General features: G+C 40.9%; 2 protein-coding genes across 3 annotated transcripts; both read left to right on the top strand.

The window, feature by feature from the left end:
• Positions 1-230: 230 nt before the first annotated feature.
• LOC310927910 (phosphoglucomutase-1-like) lies at positions 231-6,096 on the top strand. Of its 2 annotated transcripts, XM_083890334.1 has the most exons (12): positions 231-569; positions 2,261-2,423; positions 2,514-2,660; positions 2,889-3,014; positions 4,162-4,352; positions 4,451-4,605; positions 4,793-4,908; positions 4,994-5,129; positions 5,335-5,518; positions 5,622-5,750; positions 5,829-5,889; positions 5,974-6,096. In XM_083890334.1, exons 1-12 carry the CDS (start codon positions 312-314, stop codon positions 5,988-5,990), a joined length of 1,683 nt encoding a protein of 560 aa, XP_083746460.1. In that variant the 5' UTR covers positions 231-311; the 3' UTR covers positions 5,991-6,096. The 2 variants fall into 2 exon arrangements, with proteins under 2 accessions (XP_083746460.1, XP_083746459.1); XM_083890333.1 differs by having other exon boundaries at positions 5,829-6,096.
• Positions 6,097-7,507: 1,411 nt separating this feature from the next.
• On the top strand, positions 7,508-13,681 carry LOC310927866 (leptin receptor gene-related protein). Its single transcript, XM_083890273.1, has 4 exons — positions 7,508-7,614; positions 7,915-7,990; positions 11,052-11,238; positions 12,158-13,681. Exons 1-4 carry the CDS (start codon positions 7,599-7,601, stop codon positions 12,272-12,274), a joined length of 396 nt encoding a protein of 131 aa, XP_083746399.1. The 5' UTR covers positions 7,508-7,598; the 3' UTR covers positions 12,275-13,681.
• Positions 13,682-14,814: the final 1,133 nt, after the last annotated feature.

The following is a 14,814-nucleotide window of genomic DNA, read 5'->3' as shown; positions in this document are numbered from 1 at the left end:
ACACACAGGACACTTTGTGAGCGGGCATGCAGCCTTGACAGTGATCCCCCTGCACATGTGTGAAGGAGCGTCTTCAGTTACTGCCTGTGCACACACATGAGTTTGAAAGGTTATTTTGGGCTGCAGAGGTACCACTGTAACCCAGAGCTGCGAGTGAAATAATAGGAGGAGTCAGGCTTTTACCCTCCTATTCTGCCCCCGTGTGTGCCATTCTCCATGTTTACTGGCAGGGGATTTCCCTCCAAACAAGAGGTTCCCTGGCACTTTATGCCACAGCATTAGGTTGGATCTTCTGTTTTTGTTTTGAAACAATGGACAACAGTCCTCTGCAAGTGTTGACTGTCCCTACAGCCCCCTACCCTGACCAGAGACCCGGGACCAGTGGCCTAAGGAAAAAGGTCTTCGTATTTCAGTCCAGGAGAAACTATCTGCACAACTTCATCCAGAGCATCTTCTCGTCCATTGACCTTCGGGACCGCCAAGGTTCTACAGTGGTGGTTGGTGGAGACGGGCGCTTCTTTAACCGAACAGCTATTGAAGTCATTGTGCAGATGGCAGCTGCCAATGGGGTCAGTGACACCGTGTGTGTGTGTGTGTGTGTGTGAGAGAGAGAGAGGGTTTACTTGCCTTCACTGTGTGTGTTTGTTTGTGTACACGGTGGTAAGTGTGGGCACGTGTAAGTGTGTGAGCGAGTGTGACGTGTCACCGGGCAGATCACTTCATATGTCAATGTCACCTGGCCTCATCACCTCAACAACAACAACTGCTGAACAAAATCAAAACAAATGTATTGATCGTTTTCTGTTATATATTACAATACTGTACTAATTAACTATTTAAACCAGGGGTCTCAAACTGGCGGCCCCCCACTTAATATCATGTTATAATGAAAACACGGCCCACGACCTCACCATCACCACAGTGTGTTGCTGAGGCACAGCTGCCAGCAAGGTGATAGAATATAATATATGTTTGCTAGCAATGTTTTTATAACAGTAATAATAAGACATTTTGCCATAATTAGCCCATTATTAAATGCATCATATTCAACATTCAATTACATATATAATATATATATATACACTTGTTAGGGCCCGATCCATGAATGGCAGTGGCAGAAACGGCTCCTGGTACGAATTTGAATTACAGTTGTCCACATTATTATTTGTGTAATTTAAAATAAATGCCTGTTTTTTTGATATTAATACATTAATTTGCATCATAAATAGTATTATTAAGTATGATATCAAGTGTATTAAAGGTGCCATATGTAAGAATGTGGCCAAAAACGGTTACTACATTCAAATTCAAAATACCGAGGTCTTTTAGGTTCCGTTTTCTGACGTAACTGGCAACCCGTGGTTGCTCGGCAGCTGATCAATACGTTACTGGAAGAACTGCATCTGCATCTCCACCAGCTGGTGTGAAACTGTAAGCTGATCTTGAATTTGCTTTGTCAAAAATGATCTTTGTTGTTATTTCTTTGGAAAAGTTTATTAAATCATGGAGAGATTTTCCTTGCACATACTGCTTTCATCCATGTAAGTCCATTGCCCTTTTCCCTTTTCATACATTAATCCCTCATTAAATGTCGGGTTAACCTTTCACTTGTTACCTTCAGCATGTCAACGAAAGGAAATTCAGTGTATTGACTAAATACCTCCAACCAAACCATAGCATTCAAACGTGCTAAATCACGACTGTGAAAAAACCCGCCAAAGAACTACCGCCGTGTTAGCGTCTTGACATTTGCATCTGCCATCAGCAACGCAAGACACCGAACGATGAAAGTGAAATCCAAACACAAACCAGAACCTGAGCCAGTGTGAAAGCAAAGTTTGAATGCTGCTGCTGAAAAACTATAGCTGCTTTTAAACTGCAGCTCTTGGCTCGTCTGCGCTCTTCAAATAGAAACACATGAGGCCTGTTTTGTTTTCCGCTCTCCTGCCAGCACCAACTGTGGACCCCGGGTATAAATTACTTAAGACTTCTTTCTGGTGCTTTCTTGGATGGATGGTACAAACCTCCTCAGTGGGTTTCAAAATACACGCACACATGACAGCGCTTGCTCTTGATGTGTGGCAACTGTTGTTCATTAGGTGGAATTCTGATCCCACTGAGTTTTGGGAAGACGTGTGACACGCCAAACCTGATATTCTGTCACATTTTCACCCCTCCCTCCCTCCCTCCCTCCTCTCAGATATTTTAAGATACTAATTCCAGCCCGACTCATGCACACACCTGTGTGACATTTCCTCAGGTGGGCCGTCTGATCATCGGACACCATGGGATTATGTCCACGCCGGCCGTCTCCTGTGTGATCAGGAAATACAAAGCCATCGGTGGCATCGTCCTCACTGCCAGCCACTACCCCGGTGGACCTGAGGGAGACTTTGGCATTAAGTTCAACACTGTGAACGGAGGTGTGGCAACTGCAATGCAGAAGAACGAGGCTTCACTCGCACATCTTTCATCACTAACCGTACAATGTTTGTCTGTTTCTTGATCAATAGGACCAGCCAAGGAGGCGGTCGCAAACAAGATTTTTCAAATCAGCAGAGCCATTGAGGAGTTTGCCATCTGCCCTGGACTCCAAGTGGATCTGACAACACTCGGAAAACAGATGTTTGATCTGGAGAACAAGTTCAAACCCTTCACTGGTGAAGTTTGGCATGACTCTGTCACCCATCACTTCTAATAGGGAGAAGATAGTGAGAAGCACAAAGAAACGCTCTCTTTATTTATATTAAAAAAAAAAAATACATGACAACTCAGAACTAACATTGACAACTAAGATGAAACACTGGCTGATTTGATTATAACTAAGCCACAAAATCAAGACAAAGATTCCCTGATGACTAACACGTTGTTTTTGTGGTTGTGTTCAGTGGAAATTGTGGACTCGGTGGAATCCTACGCTAACTTGTTGAGGAATATCTTTGACTTTGCGGCGCTGAAGGAGCTTCTCTCGGGAGAGAACCACATCAAGATACGGCTAGACGCCATGCATGGAGGTGAGAGAACAGCATATCATCAAGACAGTCTCCATTACGCATACACTGTTTATAAAAAGAAAATATATATATACAACCTTGTATACCTGATGTGTCAGGTTTTTTAAACCAGAATTTCACCTGCCACTAAGAACCATTTGGAAGATACAAGCTGCCAATCACACTGAGCTCTAAATGATAATATCATTTACAAAATGGACACCATGTTCTTTTGAAGAAGACCTGTACGGAGTGATCGAAACCTTTAACTCCTGTGAGAAGTCGTGTAGGCTCGTTTTGCCACAGACTTCCTTTTTTGCAACTACTGCTACTTCCAGGGCTTCACTCTTCAAACCCAAAGTTACATAATATTATCACAGTCTATACTCTACGCTATTAGACTGAACAACAATGTCAGTGGATGTGGATTCTTCTAACAATCTGTGCTCATCAGTTGCGTGTCTTTCTAAGTGAGTCAAGCTTCATGACGACAAACGGCTATTTCATGATGCTCGCTTTTGTTTGCATGAGGTCAAATGTGAAGGACAAGTCACGCACCACCACAATCTGGAATCTGGTTGGCCTTTCATGTTTGGAAGTGAGTCAGTATGACAGAGAGTGTTGGTTGGTTGGTTCGGAACTTTAGAACAAAACATAAGTTTTAAATATCCCCAAACACTAAATCTGAAACTAGCGGCCCATCAGTTGCCTCAGACTCCTTACTAACACCCACTACAACCACATCGACAGTAAGTGTTTTTTTATTTACTTATTTAATTTTACTTATGATAACAATAACGACAATCAATATATTTTTTTTTTGTTTTGTTTTTTTATTAGACCCTTCAGTATTTCAGATACAGGCCTCTACCAAACGGTTGAGACGTCTGTTCATAATAAACCTGGTCTGCATAATTCATAAAGTACAACATTAAGAACAAGTCACATTAAGTGTTAGTGAGTTCAGCTTGATGCATTTTTCAATGAGATATAGTGACTTTTATATAGTGACTTTAACTTAATGTGGTCAACCAAATGGTTGAGTAGTACCTTAAAGGGTTAACTATAAACCACATAACCCAAACACTATAAATTTTCCTCTCAGTTTTTTTCACTCTCAACAGATTCTGGTAGAAACAGTTATTGACTTATATGCCTGTCTGCTCAGTGGTTGGACCATACGTGAGGAGAATACTGTGTGAGGAGCTGGGCTGTCCTGTCAACTCTGCCATTAACTGTGTCCCAATGGAGGATTTTGGAGGTCAACACCCAGACCCTAACCTCACCTACGCTGCAGATCTGGTTGAGAGCATGAGGGATGGACAGTATGATTTTGGTGCAGCTTTTGATGGAGATGGGGTGTGTTTTTATATCTCTTTCCAAATTAAAATGTCTGGAAGTTGCGCCTGCAGCAAAGGCCAGGACTTCTAACCTCTGTCTGGCTGCTGGCTTTCTAGGACCGTAATATGATCCTTGGCAAACACGGCTTTTTCGTCACGCCGTCAGACTCCGTGGCTGTGATCGCTGACAACATCTTCTGCATCCCATACTTCCAGCATACAGGGGTGAGAGGCTTCGCCCGCAGCATGCCCACAAGTGCAGCCTTAGACAGGTAAAACTTTGACTGAGCCCCTTACCTGCTGTTGGCAAAAACAATTCACCTTTATTTCTTACTTTTTGCCAAATCAAACTAATATTGTTTTGAAGACTGTTCAATTTAACTATAATACATTTTGAGTTTATAAATGAAGATAATTAAGATGTTCTCAGTGCTCTTTCAATGAATTCCCCCCCCTCAGAGTAGCCAGAGCAACTAAAATAGAGCTGTACGAAACACCTACTGGGTGGAAGTTCTTCGGGAACCTGATGGATGCAGGCCGACTGTCTCTCTGTGGAGAGGAAAACTTTGGTACAGGTACTGTATCACTTCAGCAGGTTTACACCATTTACACTGAGAATCTGTGAGGGAGAAAAGAAGCGTTCTTCCGGTCATCTTTCAGGTGGAGACCACATTCGGGAGAACGATGGGCTTTGGGCCGTGCTGGCATGGCTGTCCGTCTTAGCCAACAGACGGCAGAGTGTGGAAGATATTCTTAAGGACCACTGGAAGAAATATGGAAGGAATTACTACACCAGGTGAGATGGTGGCGTCAAAGGTGGTGCTGAGAATTCCCTGGAAAGCAAGCCGTGACTGACATCTAGTGGAGAACATGTGCCATTATACTGTGCACTCTTCAAAACTTGCACAGTGTAATGCATGTGGATGTAAACGTGATCATCAAGGGTGAGATTTAAGACTAATATGTGCTTTGTTATTAAAAGCAGCTGTCGTTTGCTCCAGATACGACTATGAGAACGTAGACATAGACGCGGCCTGTGAGATGATGGAGGATTTGGAGATCATGATCGCAGACAAGTCCTTCTTAAAACAGAGATTTGCCGTGGAAGACAAAATCTACCAGGTGGAGAAAGCGGACAACTTTGAGTACACAGATCCAGTCGACAGCACCATCTCCAGGAACCAGGTACGGTGTGTGATGTGTAGATAAAGGAACTGCTCCATAGGGTGTTTAGGCTTCGACGGCATCAGAGACAGAGATGATCCATGCTGGGCTGTGTTCACTGCAGGGTTTGCGGATAATCTTCTCCGATGGCTCTCGGATTATCTACAGACTCAGTGGGACAGGTAGAGACGGGGCAACGGTTCGCATCTACATCGACAGCTATGAGAAGGAGCAGATTTCTGAAGACACACAGGTAGAGTTTGGCTTAATTATTCATACGCACATGTGTCTCCAGCATCTGCGCTTCATCAGTTTCCCTTCATTTGGACAGGTGATGCTGGCACCACTGGCAACAATTGCTCTGAAGATTTCCCAGCTCCATCACAGGACAGGTCGAAGTGGCCCTTCAGTCATCACATGATTCCTCTCTTGTTTTACTCCATCGTTGCTAAAGTGATGCTTTATTCTCTTTCCAGATTTTTGTATGAACTGAGCTTTAATTCCATGTATGGCTGCACAACATGCTTTGGTTTGCATTTTAGGTTGAATCATATCCAGTGACTGTCTCTGTAACACATTAAACAGCTTTTTATTTTTGGTTTAATGTGTGTTTTTATGTCGCAGCGAATAGACTGGGAGTTCAATTTTATCTGTAATTATTATTTGCACCTACAGTATGAGTTGCTTGCAACGCTCTCGAGAAGATCGAAAACAGTTTGTCAAAACAAAACTATTGGCCTCTTTAAACACAGCATGTGGTATGAACGGAAGCGGTTTCATTTCCTGCCTGAAACCGTTCTTACATAAATAACTTTCCAAAATGTGGCGTTGCATGGTGAGATTAGCAACTTTGTGGGTTTGCAGGAAGGAATGCAAATGTGGAACCACACGTTGTTTCTTACATACAGTATACTGTACAACTGATGCCTAAAATTATTATTTGGCTCATACTGACTCATTCTGTGGGAAACTTAATACCCATCAGCAGATAACCACCTGAAACATGCTGCTGCTGCTGCATTAACACAGACACAAATATCCTTCAGTTTTTTTTTGGCATTCTGCAGATACGTGTTTGCAGAATTTCAGATTTTATTAACCTCTATTCTCTTAAACCGCACAGTTTACTTCCTACACCAAGGTGACTCAGGAGAGGTTTAAGCTGTAGAAAGGAGCTTATCCAGCTTATCTGCTGGCCACATGATTTCCATCTGGATGTCAGTAGCATCAGTCCAATAACATCTGCTCAAGCGCTGTGATCAATCAAGCACTTTTGAAACACTCCGTTTCATTTCCACATGACCATGTGAACCTGAGGCCCCGCACCACACACCGAGTTTAGTCCTGGTTTATCCGAGATCATCTTTGTGTCTTCTGTATATTAATTTCAGATAAAATATAACCAATAATTTAACTGCAATGTCCCTAATACTTTTTTTTTCGTATTATAAATAGTAATAAAAGTAAGAACAATTGTTTTTGTGTCCATATTACAGAATTAAGCCAGATGAACAAAGGGTTAGGGTTAAAGCAAATAATTTCTTCCTATTCATGATCATTTATTGTTGTAGGTCAATGTATTGTAAACAAACTGTGATTATTACATTTGCTGTCTTTTATGAAGATATTTATGTTTTAGATGAATTTAGCTATAATTGTGTGTGGGTGTGTGTGTGTGTGTGTGTGTGTGTGTGTGTGTGTGTGTGTGTGTGTGTGTGTGTGTGTGTGTGTGTGTGTGTGTGTGTGTGTGTGTGAGAGAGAGAGAGAGAACTGTCACTCCAAATCAAAACAAACACTTTTATTTTGAAATTCTGAAAAAAAAATATTGCTATAGCTATAGCATGATGGAATAATTAAGAAGCTAATATGGCCCGCCCCACACTTTGTTTCACTTCCTGACCTGAAATGTTGACTTTTGTATGCTCTGATTTAGCTCATACTGAGCTGTGTGCTGACGTACTGTCGCTTTAAGACGGTCACATGACAACAGAGACGGACCTGATAGAGGAAGCAGGAAGTCGGTTTACCAAGAGGAAGAGAGTCTGAGCACATAAACAATACGGACTTAGCAGAACGAAAGTCTTTCTACGTATCCGCAGCTATGGCCGGCATTAAAGGTATTTTATTTAGCGTTCTAATTAGTCCGTGTTACCTTTGACAGAGTCGCATTCTTTTTATTGTGTGTTAGTGCTTCAAAAACACTGTTACCATAGTTTTTCTTTTGTTTTCAAACCTGTGCTGAATCATGTCGAAAGATCACGTTACAGGGACATTAGCATGTCTTTCACGCTGTTCCCTTCAGTCATTAACGTAGTGAGTGGTTATAAGTGTAAGATAAATGATAGTTTACGTGTTCTTTTTAGAAAAAATGTATGCGTGTGTAATTGAATGTGACTCTAATGTTGCTCCTGTTTCAGCCCTGGTTGGTTTGTCCTTCAGTGGAGCCATTGGGCTGACTTTTCTCCTGCTGGGCTGTGCACTGGAACAGTACGGGTATGTTCCTGTCAATGACAACGCTTTAATAACCATTGCACAGCCATAACTTCATTAACCGTGTCTTAAAGGGACAGTACGGGGATTTCCTTCAGTTAATGTTTAACAGAATAAGAACAGAGTGCTTCTGGATGTTCCTAAAAGGTGTCTCTGGTATTTTATTATTATAGCTAGCTAAATGTCCAGAAAAAATAATGTATTTGGCTCCATTAAAAAAAAAAAAAAAAAAGTCAACATGAATTAATTAGAAATGCAAATGAAACTTGAAAAGGACATTAAAATGAAATGTATAATTTGTCATAATCATTCATAACTCTTAAATTATTTTCAAATACGGAAAAATAGACGGAAAACAATATTCTCCCTCCCTCTCCCACTCCCTCTCGCCCCTCCCTCCCTTTTCGTCCACCCCCTGACGACTAACAATGACCCCATTCAGACCTGGTATTAACAACTGTCCTCGGGACACATTTGAGACCACCGCCTCGCCTGTCATCGTCTAATCTACTGCAGTTTTTACACTTCTCAGCACCCAGGCGATTATTTGTAGGCAATACCACAATAGTGTAGGGGTGGGGGGGGGGTCGATTCACATAGGAATCGCGATTCTAATCATCCACGATTCTGAATCGATTCATGAACTTTTTTTTTTTTTAAGTTTCTATTTTGAAAAACCCCACAAAACACCAGTTTGTGTTATTTGTGTACATTTTATTTTTGTAACTTCTGGGAGAAAAGGGCAGCTAGCCTAAGCTTTTATTTATGCAAGTTTTTTTTTGTAAAGTAAGTAAGTTTTTCTTTGTTTTGAATGAATAATTGTTAACTTTTGTCTTAAGTTTGCCTTTGTGTGATCACATTATCTTATACAAACTGTATTGTATGCATTGTATACATTTTTTAATTGAGAATCGTATGAATCGAATCGGTTGAATCGAATCGTGACCCTAAGAATCCGAATTAAATCGTGAGCCACCCAAAGATTCACATCCTTACAATATTACCACCATTTTATTCGAGTTGCTCTACATGACTCCCCCCCCCCCCCCCCTCTCATCACTCATGCAGACAAACATAAACGTGTTTGTACAATGAGACTCAATAAGTCATTTTAGTTGGAGACTTGAATTCCGATCACGTGGTCACAGGAGACGCATCCAAACAGATGTTAAAACCAGGTGTGAGCAGGGCATTAGTCAGTCATGGTAATGTACAAAAACATAACATCACCAAGGGTATACTATACATAAAAATAATACATGATGCAGACATAGTACATAATATTCTGAACAGGTGTGCAAGCAGGAAAATAGATTAAAATCATAGCTCAAAAGAAAGAGTAAATTAAACCACAACAGTTTTATTGTAAGCACTACATTCTCTTTAGTAGCTTTCTGAAAGGCTATGGCGTCATTATAGTGCCATATTCCGCGAGCATAAAAACATAATCAGCGAGCAGAAAGACCACTCTCCGCGCGCTCGCGAACACTCTCCGCGCGCTCGCGAACTCTCTCCGCGCGCTCGCGATCTCTCTCCGCGCGCTCGCGATCTCTCTCCGCGCGCTCGCGATCTCTCTCCGCACGCTCGCGGTCACTCTCTACGCTCTCGCTGTTTCTCTCTATAACTTCTGCTCGCTCGACTTTGCTGACTTTTGGCACTGGGGGGCGGGTATTGAATAGACGCCCCGTAACACCCCTCCTTTCTGATTGGTCACTTAAACGCCTGGGTCAGAGCCAATCCGAGGCAGAGTAGGGCGGGTCATCATTGCAGTTGGTGGCAGAAGAATGTGATTTAGAACGGAGAAAAAATAAGTAAGTAGAGGAACAGACAGATATTTAAATTAAGAACTTGCTTCAAGGGAGGATGGAGGCTCCTTGAAATCAAAGCACATGGGTTATCAAAACAGACTAGACTTTCATAGTTCCCATAGTTTCTGTAGTGGCCGTTTGTCAAACAAATAATGATTTCAAATCAAACTTCAAATTATGTGAATCAAAAGGCCACTGTTGCACAGAATAACCAAAACTAACTACTCACTAAACAAAAATACTAAACTAAACAGCACTAAATAATAACAATAAATAAATAGCTCCAACAGTTTCTATGGAAGCAAAACGTGTCTAACATTTAAACTGAAATGCATTTGCATTTCATGTTAAGAATAATAAATCAATCAATCAACCTATTTTATTAAAATCTCCTTGTCTTTTTCATTTTTATTAAAATGTCCTTTTCTTTTTCATTTTAATTAAGTGAAAGAATGAGTAGTTTTGAAAAAGTCAATTTTATTTATACTACTCATTCTTTCACTTTTTTCTCTGACATCTCCGTCCGCCGTTCTAAATCACATTCTTCTGCCACCAACTGCAATGATGACCCGCCCTACTCTGCCTCGGATTGGCTCTGACCCAGGCGTTTAAGTGACCAATCAGAAAGGAGGGGTGTTACGGGGCGTCTATTCAATACCCGCCCCCCAGTGCCAAAAGTCAGCAAAGTCGAGCGAGCAGAAGTTATAGAGAGAAACAGCGAGAGCGTAGAGAGTGACCGCGAGCGTGCGGAGAGAGATCGCGAGCGCGCGGAGAGAGATCGCGAGCGCGCGGAGAGAGTTCGCGAGCGCGCGGAGAGTGTTCGCGAGCGCGCGGAGAGTGGTCTTTCTGCTCGCTGATTATGTTTTTATGCTCGCGGAATATGGCACTATAATGACGCCATAAAAGGCCTCTCTTGGCCCATATTCCAGACATTCTATTTGTTTCAGTGTCTCACTGCCTCAGTCATCGTTCAGAGAACTGGGGTTATTTCTTAACCTTATGTTCACTGCCATCTCACTATACTAGCATAGCTGTTATGCTTCTGCCTTCCCTCCATCAGTTATGATGTAAAATGGATCGCATCACTCTGTCACTAAAGACACAGAGTGGAGCTTACAGGCTTAATCACCATTGTGTGAACTAGTTTGACAATGGTCTATATTGAAAAGTTACACACTACAGCTTTAGTTTTTCGTGTGTGTTTATTTTTTGATAATTTTCTCATCATTGAAACTTGTTCCATGTCTGCGTGGCAGGGTTTACTGGCCGCTGTTTGTCCTGATCTTCTACATATTGAGCCCCATCCCGACCTTCATATCCCGACGCATCAGTGACGACACAGACTCCTCCAGCAACGCTTGCAGAGAGCTGGCCTACTTCTTAACGACTGGCATCGTCGTGTCGTCTTTTGGGCTCCCTATCGTCCTAGCCCGCACGAGCACAGTGAGTTCTCGTCGAACCATGTTAGAGTATTTTATTTAAAAGTTGTGTTTTATCTGTTTGTGTGGATTATTTTTTATTGCGTTTTGCTGTTGTTTTTGTTTAAACTAATCTATGTTTTTAATGCAGTGTTTCCCAACCCTGGTACTCGGCACTGCCCTGCCATGTTTTAGATGTTGCCCAGCTCCAACACACCTGATTCAGATGAAACATTAAACTTTGGATTTTTTATTAATATTATTATTATTTATTATTTTTATTATTTTACAAAGGTTGAAATACAATTTTCTGAAAAAAATAATAAAATAAAATATATATTTTTTAATTTTTTTTATAAAAAAAAAAAAGACAAAAGTTGAAACATTACATTTTTGAAAAAAAAATATTATTATTATTTAAGAAAACAGAAGTTTAAACGTTACATTTTTGAAAAAAAAATATTTAAGAAGACAAAAGTTGAAACACTCAATTATTTGGAAACAATTTGACAAAAGTTGAAATATAACTTTTAAAAAATGACAAAAGTTGAAACAAAATGTTTTTTATATACATTTTTTTTTTACAAAAGTTGAAACATTAAATTATAATAATTATTATTATTGTAAAAAATTGACAAAAAGTTCATTATCAGGCTTCTGCTGAGCTTGATGATGAGGGTTATTTGAATCAGGTGTTTTTGGAGCAGGGTAACATCTAAAACATGGCAGGGCAGTGTCCCCTGTGGACCAGGGTTAGGATTCACTGTTTTAATGTATTGACTTGTGAAGCACTTTGTGATTCCATATCTGTGAAAGATGTTAAATAAATAACTGTACTTGCATGTTTCTACATAATACTCTGTCTTGTTCACATCAGCTCTTACTAGATTTATCTCCATATATCCTAGGAAAAAAATGAATATGAATATATGCCTCTCTTGCAGATCCAGTGGGGTGCCTGTGGTCTGGTCATGACAGGAAACGCTGTCATCTTCTTCACCATCCTTGGCTTTTTTCTTGTGTTTGGAGGTGGGGATGACTTCAGCTGGGAACAGTGGTAGAGTCCCTTTGTGGACAGTGGACAGACCTGAGGACGGATGGATAGGTTGGTTGGTAGGGGGATAGTTGGATGGATTATCTGCAGACTATGAAGCATGTGTGTCCTGAAGTCAATGGGGGATGGTGATTGGTCTGCAAAAATGTCAAGTTTACTGGGCATGTTATCAGGCTGACGTTTATATTAGAGGATAATACAGACGACTCTGTGTGCCCCATTAATGTGCCTTATGTCTCAGAACAGGAAAAGAAATACGTCCATACCTTGCTTACGCTGTTTCACCATCGCTGTCCACCTTAACCCGTGTATTTTTCCTCTGCTTGACTTTGTTTCAACTCCTAAAAAACACCCTGTTCATTGCAGCTTCCTGCTATTTTATTATGCTTCAGTTAATCAATATCATAAGGGATCCTTAAGCTAAAGAATTAGGCTCACTGCATTTTCTGTCCTCACTCTTTAAGGGGGAAGTGGCTGTACCGAATTATTGCTAGCACTGTTTGCTAAGTGTAAAAACAGGGCAGGTTGTCCTCATACTATCTGTCAACTCGTCGTAGGACTCATCATCAGGTTAAAAACAAAGTTTGTGTTTTTGTTTTCAAGACTTTAAAGCCTTTTTGTTTTGGTGCAATTGTTTACATTCACACCAAAGATTATTTTTTAAGACTGCAAAAATGGAGCAAGTTCAGTCGTGAACTTTAGCTTTTCATCCATACCGTGCAGCGACGTGATGCTTGAATAGCATTTGACCATGCACCGGTTAGCATGCATCCTTCATTAATTTAAGCCTCCGTGTTCAGCAGTTGTATGTGAACCCTCATTGGTTGGATAATCCTGCAAATAACAAAGAATTCTGCATAATAACGCTGACAAAAGATTACGATCAGTTTATGAATAACGTTTTTACACGTTGAAAGCTGACTACTGTACATGTAAGTGTACATGAATGGAGAATATCACAACATAAGTGCCTGTGATGAGATTTGAGTCAAAAAACATGCGTTTCCTCATCAGGGGCCATTGAAACATCAAAATCTCATCCTTTTTTGTTTGTTTTTTTTGTTTAATTTTTGGGCAGTAACTGCTTATTAATGAGGTTCTCATTTATTTTATGATTCCCTTCCACTTCAGAGACTATCAAAGATATGTATGTTTTTTGGTTTTTTTAAAGTTATGTTGAATGTCCTGTACTATTTCATATGTCGTCCATGTCTCATATGCAAGTGCTTCACATGCAAAACTACGACATACTTTGTGTCTCACAACTGACATTTAGAATTGAAAAAAACAAAAAACGTGTTCTTCGTACCTTTACTTTTGAAACACTAACAGCTGACCTAGCACTCTCACAGGTTATTTTATAAGCTCCGGACTGCCTTTTTGTTACCTAACGATGATTAAAAGTCTCTGTGTAGTGAAACAAACGTGTGGGATCTGTCTTGTTCTTTCACTGCTGCTGATTGTGATGTGATGAGATGGAAAGCGTGGCTTCCTTTGGCCAGTGAAGTGGATGGAGAGCTTGATTTGAGCACTTGTAGGCTAGAGATGAAGTGTCAAAACTCTGAAACAGCTTAAAACTCGGCCTGGAAAAGAAGGGAATGTTGTGAGTGGGTGACTTTGTTTTTGTGCTTGGTTTGATTCTGCCTGACCAGATTAATCTTAGATGAGACTGATAGAAATTCAGGTGCGAACAGCACGGCTAAATAATTCATATATTTTTGCAATATTTAACTTGCAGCATGCAAAACGGCTCAATGTTTTGCCTCGTAGTCGGCGCTCCTTTGTGTCCGCGGTTGTTTTGCTCCCTGCAGACACACTGACATTAATAATACAGATGGCCGCGGTGAGAGAAAGGCTGCAAAAACAGAAAATGATGAAAGCTAGAATTATCCATTCAAGGTTAAATAGCCTGTGATTGTAATCAAACTCGAGTGGTTTCATTTCATACTCTGCTCCCCGTGTGTCAAGACGTCGCTGAGGCGGCAGACGACGCCTAATTTGAGCGCGAAAGCGGAGCGCGGTGCACTTTGTCTGAGAAACAAAAGGAAACCCCCCACTCTGCAAATGAATTATTCTATGAAAAACATCTGTCCTCCTGCCTCGAGCTGCCTCATATTTCACATGAGGGAAGAGACGGCGTGTGTGGATTGACAAGCAGAGAATTTAGTGGTTGTAGAAACACTGTTGTGTGCTAAAACAAGTACAAAGATGACCTATACGGATGTATTATGTACTATTCTGATGCTCGGATGCTAGATTACATGGGATTACACCTTTACTTACTAATATTTCTAATCCTGGGCTGGTTTCTATGTGTAAGACAAGGTCCGTCCAAACTGGTGAGAGTCCCTGAGGTGGCTCTGGATCAAGAAAAGCCATCTGTTTACTCCATATTTCATGAGGAAAAGCATGGGGATAGATACAGTTTGACATCGTTACTTATACGAGTGTGAAATTGAATGAAAACACCCATTTTTTTCCCCCATGGCTCACTTTAAAGACAGTGGGGATCACGTGATTATGGGCTTCACTATATCACACAGCATA

The sequence above is a fragment of the Microchirus variegatus genome, assembly GCF_963457635.1.
Source record: "Microchirus variegatus genome assembly, chromosome: 5".
NCBI lineage: Eukaryota > Metazoa > Chordata > Actinopteri > Pleuronectiformes > Soleidae > Microchirus > Microchirus variegatus.
This window is presented reverse-complemented; position numbering and strand designations above follow the sequence as displayed.